At 33.6% G+C, this 21,225-nt stretch overlaps 2 protein-coding genes across 2 annotated transcripts in view; one reads left to right on the plus strand and one right to left on the minus strand.

The window, feature by feature from the left end:
- LOC129741892 (uncharacterized) overlaps positions 1 to 21,225 on the plus strand; it is a 382,622-nt gene that overhangs the window by 58,197 nt on the left and 303,200 nt on the right. The gene's annotated exons all lie outside the window — the stretch shown is intronic.
- The window catches only part of LOC129741893 (uncharacterized), a 114,245-nt gene that overhangs the window by 3,049 nt on the left and 89,971 nt on the right, over positions 1 to 21,225 (minus strand). The window contains exons 3-4 of the mRNA XM_055733709.1: positions 13,474 to 13,672; positions 13,094 to 13,204 (exon numbers count right to left, since the gene is read on the minus strand). Coding sequence (XP_055589684.1) covers positions 13,094 to 13,204; positions 13,474 to 13,672 — 310 coding nt within the window. The remainder of the gene's footprint in view (positions 1 to 13,093; positions 13,205 to 13,473; positions 13,673 to 21,225) is intronic.

Raw genomic sequence — 21,225 nt, forward strand, 5'->3', positions numbered from 1 at the left:
AGTTGGGCATTATTTATTCGCATGAAACCAGATTTATTTTCATTGATCATTATATTCGCGTAAGAACTATATGCATTTAGAATTTCCAACAACTTATCAAACTCAGTATCATTTCGAACAAAAATCAGAAGATCGTCAGCGTAAGCAATCACATTGATAAATTTATCATAGACAAGTACAGCAGATATTTCTTTCGAGATACTACGAATTAGCGGTTCAATATAAAGTATAAAAAAGATCATGCTCATTGGACATCCTTGCCTAACTGAACTTCCTATTGAAATTTCTTTGGTAAGAAATCCATTGATTAAAATTTTTGAAGTCGCATTAGCATACAACTTTTTGAAACAGTTTATAAGGCTTTGAGGAAAGTTAAACTTCTCCAAAATTTTCCATAGGTATTCATGATTGACACGATCAAATGCTTTATTAAGATCTAAACTAACTAAGCCACCTTTGAATTTCTTAGTTTCAGCAGATTTGGTTATGATTTGCCTTACATCTTTTAAGTTTTCTATGCATGGATTCAGATTTACACACGCAGCTTGCCCAGGACCTATAATCTTACTTAAAATAGTTTTAATGCGTTCTGATAACAATTTCATGAAAAGTTTATAATCCGTGTTTAGTAAACTTATTGGACGATAATCGTTCAAATCATTTGATGCATTGCCTTTTTTCGGTATAAGCGTAATTATACCATTTGTAAAATTTATAGGAGGAGAACTTGTGCCAGAAAGATATGAATTAAAAACAAGAAGCAAATCATTTTTTAAACTTTCAAAATTTTGTATATAAACCTCATACGTTAAACCGTCTGGTCCTGGACTCTTTTTTTTTGAGCAACTTAATAACACGGATTTTAATTCTTCTTCGGTTATGACCCTTGTTAACATATTTTGATCATTCGCAGTTAATTGTTTATCAATCAAGTTAATTGGATCATTGCTCCCATCATTCATCGGTATACTAGCTTCAAATAGTTTCGAATAATAGTCATGAACCTTATCTAACAAAATCGATTTATCCGTAATCCAAATATTATTATCTTTCAATTTAAAAGAACCACTGTTCTGTAAACGTTTTAAATGAGCTGCTACTTGGAAAATGTTTACTAATTCATCTTGAACCAACGTATTTTCAGGTAAATGATTAGAAAAATGTTTTATTCTTTTAGCCTCGATTTCTAACAATCTTGATTTAATAAGTTTTATGTCTAAAAGAGTAGGAATATTTTTAGATTTTTTATCCAACCACTCAAGTAATTTACCGTAGAAATAACTTTTCTCATTTGAAATCATGTTATTTAAAGCCCAGCTTTCATGACTATAATATTTTTTAATTTTATTTTTTGAAACTTCGTTCCACCATCTACTCCTATCGACTGAATATAATATCTGACTTTGCCAGATTGAATAGTTTTCTTGGAGACGATCATTAACCTCTGGATTTTGTACAATTGAACTATTCACTTTCCAGTATCCTCGACCTTTAGGGGTTAAATGATCCGTTTTTATTTTCATGGCTATACCACAGTGATCAGAAAATGGAACCGATATTGTATCAAACGTAAGGCAGCTATCGATCATATTTGTGGTAGTGTAAAAACGATCAAGACGAGATGATAGATCACCACGATGAAATGTATATCCGTTTTTATTAAGTTTAAGAGCGACATCTTTCAGATTAAGTAAGTTGATTATTTTAGTCAAAGCCGTGGAATAATTTTTACTACTTCCAGTTGAATCTGATGAATGCAAAATGCAATTGAAGTCACCGCCAATAACAAATCGAGTGCACTGATTTTTATTAATGTGTAACGCAAGATCATTGATAAAAAGATTCTCTCTTTCATTTTTACGATTAGACCCAGAATGAGCATAAATGTTAATCATATTGATATTGTTTACCACCACCGAAATAATTCTGCCACCAGCATCAAGTAAGGGTTGATCAAACGCAAGCGAAGATCTTATCAAAATGGCGGTACCAGAACCCGCATCGTTAACGTTTACCAATGAGATATGAGAAGGAACAAAAGAAAAATTATTGAAACAAACTTCTTGCAAAAATAAAACATCTAAATCGTTATTGTAAATGAAATCGCGCAACAAACCTTTACTAGTTATGTTGTTAGAGCTATTCAAATTAACGGAACCAACTTTAAGTACAAAATTCATTTTAAATGATCGATAAAGGAAAGAAATTTAAAAGTTACAAGTAAAAATCAAAGAAAACTAACTATCGAAAAAGCTAATTTAAAAATTCAATTAAAAAAACTAATTGAAAAACTAATCGAAAAAACAAATTTAAAAAATCTTCTTGCAAACATTACAAAAAAAACTAACTGGAAAGCTAAGCTAAAAATCTAATTAAATTAACTGGTTAAAACACTACTTGCCAGGTACATTAACATTGTTGTTACCAACAGCACCGCTGGTCCGCATCTTCAGTAGCTTTTTTTTCTGAGTTCTGGTGAGAACCGATTGAGCTCCGCTTATGGTGATTTGGTTTTCCGTTTCACTGCCAGACTCAGAAGCGTCGTCGGAGCTCGATGCACGCTCATTCGTTGTTCCGCGCCTCTCACCATTTCTGTCACGCTTCAAGCTGCTATCCGACGCCTCCTTCTGTTTGTTGTCCAACATCGGCTGAGCTCCCCTGGATGAAGACGCTTCAACTCCTTCTTCACTCCCATCTGTTGATGCAGGCAAACCGTCCAAAGCTTTCTCCAGTGGCTTATGTATTGATGGAACTACTGGAATAACACTGGCCTTGGGTATTGCCTTCGAGAACAACTCGTTTAGATTCGTAAGCTCACTCTGTGGGACTACATTTTCTGTAATCACACGAGGAGACACACCGGCTCGCAACTTCGTCCAACCACGCGCCACTTTGCTGTACGAGAGCTGCGCGCCAGCATTGCCGTCGATCACGTTGCCTGCTTCAGCGCCGCCAGATCCCAATCTTCCGTTGACCGATCGTTTCACCGTACATTCGGCTTTCAAATGCTCAGTACTGCCGCATTGAAAGCACTTGTTTACGAGCCCATCGTAAAAAACACGTGCTCGAATGTTGCGCACATGGACCGTTGCTGGAATTTCGACGCCATCAGCAATCTCCATGTACACGCCTCGTACAGATGTCCATATGGGGAATCCCGTGTCCACTCCATACTTCTCTCGAACTGTTCGCTGGACTTTACCGAACTTCGTCATAGTTGCCACAACCTCACGGTCCTCAACTTCAGGTGGCAAGTTGAAAAGTCTCACGTACCGCACCACAGCATTAGCTAGAGACAACTCTACCTCACATTTCTGGTTCTCATCGAAGAAAAAATCCATTTTTCTGTTATGGCTCCGCAAAAATTCAACCACGTTAAATTCGGCCTTGAATTTTATTATCACTGATAGTTCCGTTCTATCTTTGTACATGGCGAGTAAATCGTCATGCTTCAAAGCGAGTTTATTCTTCATATGTTCGAAGATCCGTGCATCACTAGGCTCTTGACAACCACGAGGAAACCGAATGCGTAGAGAGTTCGATTTCAGCTCTAAATCCGCCATGTTTCTTTTTTTGTCCTATAGACTCGGACTCCGGTTTAATCAGAAAAAAAACTCAGCACTCGTCGGAAGGCGAACAAAACGATTCTGACTAGCGTGTGGATTTATACGTCCGACTAGCACGGGATCAAAACACGAACTGGGGCAATAAACTAATCTGTGTAAAATTTCAGCTCAATCGTACTTGATTTAGAAGTGCTTAAAGGAGCTTAAAGTTACAATTTTTTACCCTGAAATATCACTTAACACGTTCGTCGCCACGCTTATTTTGGTAGTTCTACTAGCCGAGCCCAAAAACAATTTTTGGAGCGAGGAAGAGCTCAAAGATTTGCAACGTGTGGCTAAACTGAGCGGCTAACTTAAGTAAGAGGGCGTCACACGTTTTTGATGTGCCGGGCCTCCCAGGAAATACACCCGTCAACCAAATCCCATGGCGACGAACTTGTTGAGGGGGAACCAAAAGAAAACGGAAAATCTTAATTTTAATTTTGATGCCAAAAGAGCTTAGAATGAAAATAAGAAGTATATTCGAAAAAAAGCAAAACTCTTTTTTTTTGTGAATAACTTTCGAATGCATGGATGTAATTTGATGAAATTTTCAGTGAAGTGATCCGATAATGTAATGTTTACATATACAAATTTTTGTGACGTTCTTTCAAGTTGTTTTTGAGATACCGTCCAATGAAAAAAAATGTCGACCCGAATTTCTGGGCAACACGTGCGCCATGTATAATGCATATTATGAACCACCTTTTTTTTCAAATCAAGGCTATTTTTGATTACGTTTGTTTTTTTAAGCTTGATCTTCAAATTAAATCAAGATTTTGAATTTGATCGAAGTATTAACAAATTTATACGATTGTCATTCTTCGGCACAAAAACGACATATTTGATTTTTTATCACTCCACCACCGTTTTTGCGTAATGGCACGATTCTAGATCCGAGTATGAACTTTGTAGGACCTATTGAAGTGCTTTGCATAGAAAGTGGTCGCGTTTAGAGTCAGAATTCTTTGTATTTTAGCCATTCATAGTGTCAATCGTTATGAAAGATTGAGTAATTTGCAGTTTCCACAGATGGTTAGCCTCCTCAAGTACCAGATATTTAGTTTTTCAATTTTTTCCCTTTGTTTATCTCCGGGAAATATAGGCGGGACTCGTCAACGAAAAGTTTCTGGTTGAAAACCTGCCAGGAGACCATTCAAATATTACGTAATGCGTTTTAGGGGAGGGGGGGGGGGGGTTAGGCGGTATAGCAGTTTCTTACGGTTTGTGAATTTTCGATAGAAAATCTGATAAAAATGTGTTACGTAGGGGGGGGGGGGTCGAAAATGACCGAAAATTGCGTTATATGATATTAGAACGGCCCCTAAGAGCTCATTTTTCTGTCCATTAAGAATTGTTTCAAAATATCTCCACAAGCAGTCCAAAAAAAATTGCGCACGATTTGACCACCGTTTTTTTGTTTATTTTACAGGTGGGCAGCTTTTCTACCTTGTAAAAATGAAGTTAAGCCTATTTATAAGTCAACTAGACGAACCAGTCAGAATGACTTGTTTTTTTATAACTTCCTCTATTCATATTTTCGGATTGAGTTTGAAAAACTCTCACATTCATTTCACTTCTTGGAACCAATAATCTTCACTTTTATTCAAATTTTAGCTCACTTTGGGTTCTTTTGGGCTTTTTAAATGATTTACCATGTGAATTTTGGTCAGAAAGATGATAAATTCAGCTGTTTTTGGGTCTCCCACTGGAACTTTTATAGATTTTTCTCGATCCTGCCCAAAAAAATTTGTCCGTGAACTTCAGTATTGGACGCTATCTTAAAACCACTAGATAGATTGTCACCAAATTTAGTACACGCACACATTTCACTACTAGGTAGTACCTCTGAAAATTTTATCAATTTGCATCGATGCATCAAAGAGTTAATCACAAAACAAAGTGTTTATTCGAATACACTCCTCACGTAAGATCTGCTGCTAGCTCGAAATTTTTTTGGAAATCATTTGAATGTATAAAAGGCACCTTCAATACATTTTAACACTTAGGTGTTTTAGTCATTTTTCAACAGAGAGATCCATAAAATAATCTAAAAACCAAAACATGGATTGAAAATTTATTTTAATGACTAAACTACATGACATGTAAATGATAAAAATGAAATAAAATTATTTATTAATTATTCAAAATACATTCAATTCGTAAATATTAATCAGAACAAATCTGAAAAACATAAAATGTTGTCAAATATAACTGTTTTTATATTTTGTTTTTTTGTGTAAATTTAGACGCATTGAGGCCTTTCTTAAGAAAATAAAATACTGTGATACACATTTCTATTAGCGCACATACATTTTTTGAGGTTTATTTTCATCTGGAATTGAATATCACCACAAATATACCATTTGATAGATCTTTCAAAACTACACTTATTTGACCAAAACTTCCCAATCATTATCATTAACAGTGTTTTGGTTTTTCAATCAGTAATTTCGATGTTTCTAACAACAAACATAAATTGCACTTGAAGAAATTTCCGCCGCATAAATGTGTTTTTTTTTTCTTTTTCTCAGCTGTTGGCAGTGTTCGGCATAAAGGCGCTAATCCGCTAATAGCTTATTAGTCCACTAGCTTTTTGCTAGCGGTTTAATTTTGCCGCTTAATGTTTATCGAGTTAGCCAATCAAAGAGTTTCGCTATTTTTTTGGTTCCGCTAAATATTTAAAGCCCGCTAACTCCCATATGTTTGATTCAAACTCAAACATTATTACTGATGAAGAACTTAAAGTAAAACAGATTAAGCCAACTAGCATTTGAAATTTTTATGATTGTTTTATAATAGCATTTTATGTGCAGCTAATTTTAAAACTGTTTTATTGTTTTCATGAAAAATGCAAAGATTCTTGATTGATTCAATCATTTGTTTTCAGTTTTCAGTTCTGAAAACGCTAATACAGCTTTTACTAAATATACTGTTTAAGATGTTGAGAAAAAGTTTAGAATGCTCTATTAAAACTCCAACAAAACATAAGCTAAGAAGTTTTTTCCAAGCTTTTTTTGCATGCTTTATAAGGCCTCAAAGTGATTAATTTTAAAACCGCAATAAACTTTGGTGAATGGTCTCGATCAAGATGTTAAAACAGGACACGCTCAGGCTAGATTGCACATTTTTAAATTGGAATTCCTATTTTTACACATTTTGGATAAGTCATGTGTGTTGTTTGTGAGTTAAGTAAAAAAATATTTAAAAATCCCTCAAATACTTCAAATCTCTAGAAGTGGTATGAATATCTCTACTATAAGGTTGCCAGAATTTTTTCAACACGTATCCGGGCCGAACAAACCGGGCAATTTTTATATAAAAACCGGGCAAAATCCGGGCATTCGATTTAAAATTGACGATCATAAATCCGGGCTATATCCGGGCAATATATGGGCAAATTTTGTCAAAACTCAGAAATGCCTCAACAAAAATCAAGAAAAAAAATGAAAAAAAAAAATTTTTTTTCATCAAAACTCAACGATTGATTTTGATCCGTATTTAATTCTTCCAAAAATCAATTCATGATTATTTTTTTTACACAAAAAAAAAAATCGGTTTGGAAGTTTTTGTTGTTTTTTTTTGTTTAATTTGCCAAATAAAGTGAATAATTCCGGACAAAATCCGGGCATTTTTCAATAAAATTCGGGCAACCGGGCCGGGCCGGGCTGTTCTAAAATTTAGTATTAAATATCCGGGCAAACCCGGATAAAACCGGGCAATCTGGCAACCTTACTCTACTACATGAGTATTGAGTGAAAGGGCCCAACTAGTAGGAGAAAAAAAAATGTTGCTTTACGCCGTCACTAATCCAAGATGGCAGCTTCCGCTTTTCATTTCAAAGCTGTAAATTACTGAAAATCTCATGAATCATCCACTATGGGGATATTGGATGAAAGTGCTTAACGAGTAGAAGTCGAATTTCGTTGTCTGACGCAATCTTTAAATCCAAGATGGCGGCATCCAATCAACTTGAAATTCTGTAAATGACTGAAAATCCCGTGCAACACCCGAAATATGCGTATTAGTTGAAAGGGCTCAACGAGTACAAGTCAGTCGAATTTCACTGTCTGACACCATCTTGAATTCTTTTCTTTTCAAACCTGTTAATTACTGATAAGCTTACGCTTGAGTTTTGAATGCTGTAAATCACTAAAAATCGCATGAAGGCCCCACAATATGGGTATTGGGTGTAAAAGCCATACAAGAAGAAATCAAATTTTTTTATCTGACGCTATCTGGAAATCCAAGATGCTGGCTTCGGCTATTCTTTTCAAACGTGTATATTATTGATTATCGCTGGGAACTCCCATGATACGGGTATAACTTGAAAGGGCTAAACTAGAAGAAGTCAAATTTCGCTATCTGACGCTATCTTGAAATCCAATATGGCGGCTTCCACTGCACTTTAAAATACTGAAAATCGTATAAATCTCCCACAATATGGGTATTGGGCGAAAGGGCTACGCATATTGTAGGGGTTTCATGGGATTTTCAGTGATTAACATCAGTTCATTATAACTTTTTAAAGTTAAGCGGAAGTCGCCATTTTGGATTTCAAGATGGCGTCGGACAACGAAAATCGACTTCAACTCATGATATCATTCCACCGGACATCCACAACCAGGCACAGAACTTCATGACACACGCTTTGAAAGTTTTGGGAAAAAGATATTCTATAGAAATAAAACAACCAGCAAAACCTAAGATTAAAGTAGTGGGATTTGCAGAAGAAGATAAATTTGATGATGAAAAGTTTGTTGAATTATTTAAAAAACAGAACAGCTTAAATGACTCTGTAATAAAGGTGGTTCATATTGAAAAAAATAAGAAATGGAAGCATAATCCGATGATTGCTACGGTGGAAGTTGATTCGGAAACTTTTAGTGCTTTGATAAATCGCGGTAAAGTAAATATTGGCTGAGAACGTTGCAAAATTTTTGAAGATATTAATGTTTTACGTTGTTATAAGTGTTGGAATTATGGTCATAAAGCTGAATTTTGCAGAGAGTCAACTCGTTGTGCTAAGTGCGGCGAAGGTCACGATACAAAAGAATGCAGTGCACAATTTGAAAAGTGTATAAATTGTATTAATTTTAATAGCACAGTGAAGTTAGATTTGCAGAAGAGAGTTGATATTTGCCACCCTGCATGGGGTTATGAGTGTGAAATATATAAAAGAAAAGCCTCTTAAGGCAAAAATGTTCATCGATTACGGTAAATAGCAATCAAAATCAGATATTTTACATTTAAATGTTTGCGGCTTGTTAAGTAGCTTCGAGGAAATTTGCGTAGTGGCTCAAGAATTAAAGCCTAAAATTTTAGTGCTAGTTGAAACCCACTTAACGGAGGATTTGAATTCTAATACTTTGGACATAATTGGTTACACCATGATTCACTGCTTTTCGCATTCAAGACATACTGGAGGAGTATCAATGTACATACGAAAGATGTTTAAAATCGACATTTTATTAAATGCAAGTATTGAAATGAACTGGATTCTGGCAGTCAAACTCAATGATGGAAAAGGGCAAATCGTTGTTGGAGGAATTTATCATTCTCCGAGTGCAAGCGATGCTCGGTTTTTAGATATTCTGGAAAATAGTTGGCTGAGTCAAACTGTTGCAGACGAAATTGATAACATCTTCTGTGGTGATTATAACATAAATTTCAACAATGAAGCAGAGTGTAGGGATCTAAAACGTGTCATGGAGGCATATGGTTTTCGACAAATTGTTATGGAAGACACTCGAATCACGGTATCCAGCAGTTCTATGATAGATTTGGTGTTCACAAATGTGGAGAGAGCCGAGGCGAAAATCGTTGCTGATTTTCGGGTGTCAGATCATGAGACTATAAATATTGAAGTTGGATTTGGTACTAATGATGGTCTATCTAAGATCCATCAGATTGTGAATGATTGGAGTCAGTATAACAACATTGTGTTTCAACAGCTTCTTGAGGCAGGTTTGCCAACATTGGAATGCGCTGACTTTAATGAGTTGGTGAGACGTATCGATGTTTTATTGAAAGATAGTGTTAATGCACTTGTTCGTAAAAAAAATGGTACTCAATGGTACTGAAAGTGGTACTAAATGGTACTCCAGAAGCCTAATTGAAATCAAAAGACGTAGAGACAAACTTTACAAACAATGTTTAAGAACAAAATGTTCAAAGAGTTGGCAAAAGTACAAAGTTGTGAGAAATGAATATTCGCGAAAATTAAAAGAAGCTAAAAACCAATCTATCCAAGATGAGCTGGAGAGAAACAAATCTAATGGGAAACAATTGTGGAAAACAATAAAAAGGTTGATGAAGTCAAATAGCACCAAGACAGATTCAGTCACATTTAACGGAGTTGAAGTCGAAGACGAAAAAGCAATGGCAGAGAAGTTCAATGACTTCTTTATTGATAGCGTCATGGAAATTCATAACAGCATCCCGGTAAGCTCTAATGGCTACGTGGATCAGAGTATGTACAATAGTGGAGAATTTCACATATTCGAGACAATAAGTATTCAAGATTTTGACGAAATAGTAAACGCTATGAAACCCACAGCTGGTATCGAAAATGTCTCCTTAAAAATTTTTAAGGATTCGTTGCTGGTATTAGCCAACCCGTTGAGAAATGTTATAAACACGAGTCTGCAATTAGGAATAATACCTAAAACGTGGAAGTGTTCTACTGTAGTTCCCATTGAAAAACATAAAAATGCACAAGAGGCAACGCTATATCGTCCTATAAACATGTTAGAAATTCAAGAAAAGGTGCTAGAATTAGCAGTAAAACAGCAATTCTTACGCTTTATTGAGGGTGGAGACATATTGATTGCTGAACAGTCTGGATTCAGGAAACAGCATTCAACTGAATCTGCAGTTAACTTGATTCTTCGAAATTGGAAGATTAATATTGAAAACGGAAACTACATAGTGGCTGTGTTTCTAGACTTCAAGGGAGCATTCGAAACTATTGATCGGTTACTAATGTTAGAAGTGTTGGTAAAAATTGGCATCAATGGTACGGTTCTGAGCTGGTTCAAAGATTATTTGGAGGATAGAATGCAACGAACAAAATATGGTTCATCTTACTCGCGATACAGAGAAAATAACCTAGGAGTTCCCCAAGGAAGTGTGTTGGGTCCCTTGTTATTTATATTGTACATCAATGACATGAAAATGTGCTTAAATCACGGCCGTCTCAAGCTATTTGCAGATGATTCCGTCTCCTATTGGAGTGGAAATGACCTAGAACTCGTTGTACAAAAAGCAAATGCTGATTTGAAAAATATTGCAGATTTTTTGAAACACAGAAAATTATGTCTAAATCTTGATAAAACCAACTGGATGATTATTGGAAATCGCAAAATAGGAGTAAGCCCTAAATTATTAATCGATGGTTGTGAGATCGAAAGGGTTCGTCAAGTCAAATACCTAGGAGTACAAGTCGATGAAAAATTGAATTTTATAGCTCACATAGACTACACAATCAAAAAGATTGCCGTGAAATATGGTGTACTTTGTAGAGTAAGTAGATATATGACTTTCTGGTCGAAAATAATCTGTTAAATCTGTTATTATGCCACACTTCGACTATTGCGCTACAATTTTACTGCATGCATCTGATACACAAACAAAGCGCCTACAAAGAATTCAAAATAAGATCATGCGAGTAGTGATACGATGTAATCGATACACACCAAGTTCATTGATGCTCGACATACTTCAATGGTTGTCAGTGAAACAGAGAATTGCGTATAACAGTTTGATTTTTATATATAAAATGAAGAACGGAATGTTACCGGCTTACTTAATGGGCGGTCTGCAGTACGGCAACGATATACATAGCTACAATACGAGAAGAGCCCATGATTTCAGATTACCGAATACGAGAAAGGAAATGACAAAACGATCAGTTTTCTACAACGGTCTAAAAATGTTTAACAGCCTGCCGCAGAATATCAAAGACAGTTCAAACATAAAAACTTTCAAGAAACTGGCAATACAACACGTTAAACAGACAATTTGAAATAATGACTAATCCTAAAAAGGATCATATGCTTGTGATGAAGATCTGGCAAAATACCAGATATAAATTTGTACGTTGATGGACATACGCGGGAGTTAGACAAACAAGTCGTACAGAATTAGATAAAATAATGCAAACAAAATTATCCATAGGATAAACTGTCCCTCCCACTTCTAAAGAAGCGTATGGGGTGGAGGAAGGACCCAATTGGGCCTGTGGGACCATCACAAAAAAAAAACAACCAATCCCTTAGGGGAGAGTGGGGATACTTGATCCCCTTTTCTTATTTTCACCATATCTTTTTGGAAAAATTTAGCAACTCGCCATCTTTGACATTTTCTGACAGCTTGTAACTTCAAGTTTCTATGCTCCAAAAATTAGAACGATACTTGAATCCGTTGAATAATTAGAAGCATTTTCGTGGAAGAAAAAATATTGCGATTTTTCTGAAGTTAGGGGAGACTTGATCCCCTATTGAAGGAGACTTGATCTTTTATTCAGGAAGCCCTAATCCTTGTAAAAAAATCAAACAAAACCCCAAGATAGAATGTTAATTGACTATTTTGGTCATGTTTGTTCTCATTTCACAATTTATAGCAGACATAAAAAGAAAATTCTATAACTTTGTCTCAACGCTAATAACATTGCATACTCAAAGGCGCTATGTTTATAATTAAGGGAAAATTTATTATTTTTGCTCTTTTCTTCAGACAATTGTTTGATAAATATTAGTTTTCGGATAAATATTAGTAATTTCGTAACCAGCAATCAGAACTATCAATTCAGAAGAAGAATATGCCGTTTGGAAGGGGGATCAATTGTACCCAACTCTAGGGGATCAATTGTACCCATAATCAACATTTTAGAAAACTTTTTCTGAAAAAAGTTGAGAGTTTTCCATTACTTTGAAAATATGGCATTCTGAAGTTCATTTTACGCTCGAACGATTGACACATTGGAACAAATCTTTTTTTCATAATTTTCCCATGTAAGGAACATTTTAAAGTGATGAAAAAAGATCTTCAAGATACATTTTGTGAAATTTTTCAAACAAAGTTCAATTACTCAAACAATTATTTTGTTAAAATTTTTTAAACTACAAGTATTGTTATTTTGCTCATTTTGTCACATTTTTCTAGAACATTTGATCTTTGTAAGACATTCCAGTTTCGAGATATAGCTAAGGAATCAAGTATCCCCAGGAATCAAGTATCCTCATTCTCCCCTACAGAAATATCAAAACTATCATCAAAATTGGATGAGCTCTAAATATTCAATAGACCCTAAAATTCTAGAAAAATCGCTTCTGCGAAATGCTTTTTCTCATAAAATAACCATTCAGGTATTTCAACACCATATTTTAAGCCTAAATCGTAGGTGCAAAATAAAAATAGACTCAATCCTTAATTCTGCGAAGAATATTCCTCCTATGTGATAAATGTTCCGAGAAAATTGAACTTACCCGAAATCGTTTTGCTGATTGCCATTCACTTCTCCGGAAAACTCATCATTGGCCGGTCGATTGAGCGCTGGTCTACGCGTGGTAGATTCCTTGACTTCATATCGAGCTTGTCTGAAAAATTGTTAACAGAAACTCAAAAAAACGCAAAAACCTTGTAGATCTCCGACTACGAACATCATTTTTCATACAATTTTTCGCTCTCTAGCTTGTCAATCGAACGTGGCATTTTTTTTGCTGTTGTTCATCAATTCAAGCAAGATTGGCCTAAAACAACATTTATTTTGTTTTTTCTCACGTGTTACCCGTGTCATCAACTGGGAAAACAATCCAACAAGTATCGAAAACACAAGACCCTTTCCTTCTGCTTTTCCTCCACTCACCTGTTTCCGGACGATGTTTGCGGGTAGATTCGTTTGGGTTCCTGGAATTCGATGACATCGCTGCGAACATTCAATCTGTCGTTGTTTGTGGCTGGGCCTCCACCTCCTGTTTCGCGATTCTTGCCGGAAGAAGACCAGGACCATTTTTCTTCGGCACTGATTGATGCCACCAAGAGCATCGCCGCCCAGAGCAGGGTAGCTGGTGGATTTAGTCGTTTGTTCGTTTTGTTTTTTTTTGGGGAATTTTTTCGCCGTTGCGCCAGGGATTCGGAGATGGAGTTGAATCAATTACGTAAAAGAGGTCATGAAAAAAAACCAATATTAAATTTAGAAGATGATTTATTAAAATTGAAGATATTGCAATTTATGTCCAAATTTGTAAGTAGGTACCGCCAAACGGGGCATCATGCAACAGCAGGGTTATAAGCAACATTTGAATACCACATAACTTATTAAATTTTTATTTTAAATGTAATGTAAAATCATTTAATGATAACAAAATGATAATGATGATTCTCTTACGAAATTCAAAAAATCGAGTAATAAATGTTCAAATTTTTAACATTTTTCGATGCTTTAAAAACTTAACATAACGTTTGTTGCATGACGTTTTGCATGACGTTTGTTAATTTCAAAATTTCATCCATCCATCCATTAATTATTTTTTATTTCAGCTAGTAGAATTTTTGTATTTTTTTTACCCCTAATTGTATGCAGCACCCTTAAACATGTATAATCTCTTTTTTTTAAATGGATTTTATCATTTTGTATGTTTTCTCAAAATAAAATCAAAAACTTTTGAAATTAATTTTTACGGCCTTATCGGTGAAAGTTATGTTCTCATAGTGAGAACATTTCAAGAATTGAAAATTATAGATGGATAGAAGAAGATTAGAAGAAAATTATAGGTGTTGAAATGAGCGGGTAGAATTTTTTAAGAAGCATTTTCACCACATACTTAACTTTTGTTCAATCACGGATCAACTATTTTGAAATGTTAGAATCGGACAGGGTTGAGTCTAACACAACACAATAGTTGATCTTGCGTGGTTCGCACCGCGAAACTTGCAGTGCGAACGAACAAAAGGAAAGCATGTGGTCGCTCTGAAAAGCTCCCGTAAACGGTACAACGGTTCTAATTAATAAAATTAAAATCAAAAACTTTTATTCCTTCGAATGATCCAACAGAATTGAGCCTCTGACTTTTGACTTAAAATTTCAAAAACAAAAATAGAAATTGATTTCAGAAGAATAGAAGGCTTTATCCAAAAAAAGAAAGGCTCATGTTCCTGGTTGATTTACAACATCATAAGAAAAGTATATGGTTTGTTAATGCAGGTATATCGTGCTGGTCAACGGATATATTTTTGGCGTTGCAGGATATGGTAATCCAACGATATAAAATTATTTTGTAGATAACTTAAGGGGGGAGTAGGGTCTAGCACTAAAAAAAATCGATTTTTTTTATTTTTTTATTTTCTTATTGTGAAACATTTCAAGAATGTTGTGTCAAATTTTCAAGTCAATTGAAGCAAAACTGTAGAAATCATAGGCCTTTATCTCCTCTTATCTAATACTGCAAGAATTCGTAGAGCAGAAACTTCAAACGCGTTTTTCTCGAAAGCACATTTTTAAAGTCCGTGGACATCGTCATTTGAAAACTACTTCACAGATTCTTTTACAAATTTGGAACATATTCTCTACATATAAAATATCAAACCCCAACGATTTTCTTTTTTTATTTTGGGGAGATTTTACAGATAAAAAATGGCGGATTTTTTCGTGAAAAATCGTAGTTTTTACTTCAAACCGCCACTAAAATTCCAAAAAAAAATTTTTAAGTTAAATAAAATCGTTGGGGTCCAGAAAAATATCTATTCAAAATATTTTGCTCTGATTTTTTGACTTCAGATGATTCTGTGCTGAGATACAGTGTCCACCGCAAATCCTGTTTTCTAAAAGGCATCCTCGAAAGTGCTCCGTCACCGGCTCATTTTTCAATATTTTTCTACGAAAAAATTACTAAGTGTTCTGCTTTAAGTGCATTATACAATGCTTTGTATAATGCAAAAAAAATTGAATACATTTGTTTGAACGATAGCTCTAAAAAAATCGTGAAAATGGTGTTTTTTTACCCGTTAGACCCTACTCCCCCCTTAAAAAGTCTTGCGAAATCAATTTTGTTTTCTGCAACAGTTTAAACAAACACATCTATAAGACTCAAAGTATCTTCAAACCTGCTCAAAGATTTAAATTCAACTGGAATCAGAATAAAAAAAATCTTTCAAATTGTCAACTGGGACATCATGCAAAACTTTTTAATTTTAATCACTTTTAAAAACTTAATATCCACAGATAATCGTACTGCTTGTATATCAAAATATTTCAGATCATGAGACATCAAATTGACGTAGACAGTAATTTCACCAGTTACTTTTATTTAAAAAATGCGATTTTCACCCTACTAAGAAAAAGAGGCAAGTTGCAACAAACTTTAGTTTTAATGAAAAATCAAATGAAAACGTTTGAAAAATTATATTTTTTGATATATTTGTGATGTCATAACGCATAAAGCACAAATGGCAGTAATTTTTGGTTTTGTTCGAATTTAATTTTACATTTTTTCTGTCAAAAATGTTTTTAAAGAAAAAGCATAAAGATGCTGCATTCATTTAGGGGTAAAAAAATACTACAATTTAGCTAAATTCATAAAAATTATTGTTTGGATGGATGAAATTTTGAAATTAACAAACGCGTAATGCAAAACAGCATATGGTATACTATAATAATCAATCTAGACTAAAAACTTATGCCAAAATCTCATAAACCTATCCCAAGTTCAAAACGCTGCTTCAATTTTTCAAAATTTTCGCACCTGTTGATAGAAATTCAGGTCTGAATATTAAATTTTAAATTAAACCCATTTCACAGAATCTGGTTCCATTATCCCAGAATCAAAATTGAATTCCTGTTTTCGTATTTCTGATTCTGCATGCAGTTTAGGATTCCTGATTATCAGTTCGAATAATCATATGAAATTATCATTTGAAATTTTTATTAATATTATAAATTTGTTTTATTTATGTAACTTAAGACACAATCTTTAAAAATGCTACAATGTGATGTTTGTTGTTTTTTTTTAAACTAAATTGCAAATTGTTCCATTTTTGCAATTCTAATCTTAATCAAGTCGTTTTACTCCATATATTCTTCTAGCATGATCGGTATTTAAAAAAAAAAAAAAATGAATGAACAACTAATGAGAACTTTTTGAAGATGGGAATCTCGAGAATAACGTGACAGAAATGAAAAGCTGCTTTGACATCCTGGTTCAGTTTTGGATTTGCATTTAATATCAAATTTGAATCATGTTTTTCGTAAATCATATGCATTTTCAATATTTTGATAATAGTTATTCGAATATGAAAAATGAGGAGTTTTGTTTTATATTCAAATTCGAAGTTATTAAACTTAATTATTACACAAAATTTAAACATTTAAAGCTTCTAAATGGCGATCCAAAATTGAAAACTCATATTCAGACTCATCATATGAAATTCACGCTTTATTTAGATTCACAATACAGATTAAAAATAAATACCGTCAACTGGGTCAACATGAAACATTTTTCAACTTCAATGGCTTCTTAAATCTTAATGCCTACAGATAATCATTCCACTTGTACATCAAAAGTTTTAAGGTGGATGGGACCCTACTAAGGAAAAGGGGTAAAATGCAACAAACTCTGTTATTAAATCTTTGGAAGGATGAAATTTGAATGTTAACAAACACATAATGCAAAATAATCATATCCCAGCATAAAGAAACTAGATATATGAGGTTTAGTTCTGATTTTCATTTTAAAATAAATTATAAAAATATTTATTTAAAAAAAATTGGTGATTGTCCGAAAAATTTTTACTCCATCAGTGTTGGTCAAAGATAATGAAAGCAATATCAAGTTTGTAGGTGATATCAATAAGCCAATTCGTCATACTGGGTAAAGTTTTTTACGGCATCGAAAAATGCAAAAAAATTGTACATTTTTTGCACGATTTTTTATATTTTTTATGAGAATCAGAGACTTCTGAAAACTCTCTCACGATGTTAAAATCTATTTCATCATAAATTTGTTATAATTCAATGATAATTTTATTACAGTATATTGAAATAAAAATTGAATGAATGCGGTGGTATACAAATGTTGCATCTAACCCTGCTTTTGCATGATGCCCCGTTTGACGGTAATTGAAATAATGAATTAAGGTTAAACCAGAACTTCAGAATTTTAATAATACATTCATGAATGTATGCTCTAAAACTTGTCGCATAAAATACTGATCAGGAATTAGGGTTCGAAAATCGTATTTTTTGTACATTTCAGAAATCGTAAAGAAATTCGAAAACAGTTTCATAGTTCCGTTTTAGAATTAAGGTTAAGAATTCAGATTCAAAATGCATATTCATAATTCAGAAAAAGATTTAGCTTGTAATAGAGTTTCCCAATCAACATAAAATTGTTGAGGAATTGAAAATTTGTTTGTCAATGCCAGATTTAAAATTTTCATCAAAATTAGTTTATGCGCCCAAATCAGCTGAAAATCACAAATATAAAGAAGAATTTGAGTTAACTTTCTAAGTTTTGCTCCACAGGAAGTTAATTATGAAATTGATTCTTTATGTAGAATATTTTCTTTGAAGAAAAATGTATCTGACCTTCATCTCAAATATCTGCAAAAAATTCTATAACTTCGCGGTGTATCGATTAACATTATTAATATTGCAGTTTTTTAAAACCAAATTTGAAAGTAGTCTTAGGTTTTAAGTTTAATATAATAAGAGCAAGTCCAATGGTGTTGGAAAAAAGTGGTAGAAATTTTGACAGCTGTAGCACAGATGGGAATTTTTCTATCGCAAAAATAGAACAAAAATGTTGGCCGTCCATCGGTGTGATAGAAAACGAAGGAATAGAATCGAAAGCTACCAGCGATGCCAGTGCATTTGCTTTCCAGTAGTTTGACTATTTTTTTGTATTTTGAATTGACCGTTTAAAAATGGAAATCAAATTCACTTTATTTGATCATTAACTTGCAAATAATAATATGAATATAAAAATTTTAGTATGTACGTTTAGTTCCACTATGTAGGATGTAAGGTACACCGGGGTAATTAGAAGCTGATTATATTTCTGAACTGTTCCGAAATAATCATTTTTGAAGCGCTAATTCAATTTGCATTTCTTCGACATCTTCTGGGACCGATTGCAGCAAGCCTTCTGGGCAAATTCCATGCCCTTGGGAGCATCCGATCCGCAGCCTCCCTTTTTGCTGGTAGATGAAAACGAGCCACCTTTCCGGCTGCATCCAGTTTGTTTTCTTATTTGTTTGTCTTGAACGTGTGCCCTTGTTTCAACTGCTGACTTTGGCCGCAGGAAAAAACAGGGACAACCTAAAATTGAAAAAATGTGATTTTGATTCAAGTAATTTTTTTGCAATTTGTGATAATTACTTACTTATTGGATCATTTGTTTATGGCTTGCTGTGAATCGAGTACCGATATCACTTGACCAACACTGATTTTCCCTAAAAAGGGTTGTCCGGACGTATTCCGACAATCACCGGTTGCTCGATCAATGTTCCCGATGATAAATTTTTGGTCTCTGCATCAATGCAATTAATAAATGAATATCACAATATCGTGAAGTTATTCAACTATCTGGCATCTCTGCGTTTCAGAAAAATTATGGTGCACGCAATTGGCTAGGGTATCGAAAAAATTGACTTTAAGTTTTAAAGAGTTGATTTTTTTTTTTGTAAATCGTAACAATTTAAGTGATAAATGTATTGTTGAAACATTAAAATATAATTTTCTATTAAAATCCTAAAATTACTCAATTTTCTTTTTTCCCCTCGACTGAGGTTTTGAACATAAGAAAGATGACAGCACCGAGTCGTTTCATGCACGAATACTGTACTGCAATGCCGACTCTATCACTTGGTTCGGTGTTGCAAAACAATGTGTTTTTCTATCACCGTCAGCCAAAAAGTGTTATACGATACAAATTTTGCAGCGCGAAACTGTTCGAATATCAGATTTTCCCAACACCGGTGGACGGCAAATTTGTTGTGATGTGATGTAAACCTTCGAAATTTCCAACTCCATCTCAACCAGTGAACTTGCTCTAAGTTTTTTTTACTAAACATGCTTGATTTTGAAATTTTAAATATTTGTATTGAAATATTTCACTGCTGATAGTTCAGTTCTATAAAAACTTTTACACAAGTTTAATGTCTAGTAACGTACATTTAGGAGCTTTCTCTAAAAACGCCCGCGATATATGCTAAATTTTAAGCTTGAAATCTTATAATTTTACATATTTTGTTTGGCTGTGTGTTGTCCTATAATTCTAGTATATTTATTTTGACAACATTCTATCGGAACATTTGGTCCAAGCTTTGATGTAGGTACATCAACAATCTTGTTCATATAGTAGCATATGTAATCATATCACATTTAAACTTTGCTTTCTGCTGGTTTGGAAATAATTTTAAAAAGATCTGCTAAATAAGAATATTTAAAATGATGACCTAGCTGATAAAAATGATCAAAATTGATAATAAAATAATATTTTTCACCAGGATTTCAAAAGTTTGTTTGGGCAATGCCGGGTAATGAAATTTAAGGAATATTGATAACTTCAATTTCTAGGTACAAAATTAGGAAAACTAGTATTTGCAATATATCTATTTATTCATCGATCGATGAAACTTAAAACCATATTCATCGATCGATTAAACTTAAAACCATTCAAATATCACGCGTATAAATAAATTGTAAAGTTTTGTCTGAAATGAAATTAGTTCAGTAATGTAAGAAATGTAGGGGAGAATGAGGATACTTGATCCCTGGGAATACTTGATTCCTTCGCTATATCTCGAAACATGAATGTCTTAAAAATATCAAATGTTTTAGAAAAATGTGGTAAACAGAACAAAACAACAATGCTGTTATCTCAACAAATTTTGAATTTTATTTTTCGAGTTATTGAACTTTGTTTGAAACATTTAACAAAATGTTATTTGAAGATCATTTTTATCATTTTAAATTGTTTCTCACATGAAAAAAAATATGATAAAAATATTTACTCCAATGTGTCAATCGTTAGAGTATAATATCAACTTCTTAATGCCATATATTCCAAGCAATAGTAAACCCTCAATTTTTTTAAGAAGAAGTTTTCCAAAATGTTTGTTATGAGTGTAATTGATCCCTAGAGTCCAAAAAGATGAACTATATTTCTGAATGGATCGTGATCATTGGTTATCATGAAATATCTAATATTTATCCAATTACTTATGTTTATCCAGAAATTATCTGTTAAAAAGGACTAAAAATGCTGTTATCTAAAAGCTAGAAAATTACGCCTTAAAGTATGCAATATTATTGGGTAGATCAGGGGTGAGCAACCTTTTGAACCAACGGGCCAATTTAAATTTGAAATCATGGCGGCGGGCCGCACTTAAAATATTTTTTTTAATAATTAGCAGAGCTTCACGAAACTTTTTACTTCAAATTTTTGGCGAAAACAAATCTGAAAAAGAAAAGATAAACCGAATATATTGAAAAAGTACATTACTAAATCTTTGTTATTTTTATTTTCTCTCAATTTTTCAATAGTTAATCACCGTCTTCTTAGCGTTGGACGTTGAATCGCTAATTGACGTTCCATGATTTTTTTTTCCATAATTAAAA

This window comes from Uranotaenia lowii, chromosome 2 (assembly GCF_029784155.1).
Source record: "Uranotaenia lowii strain MFRU-FL chromosome 2, ASM2978415v1, whole genome shotgun sequence".
Lineage (NCBI taxonomy): Eukaryota > Metazoa > Arthropoda > Insecta > Diptera > Culicidae > Uranotaenia > Uranotaenia lowii.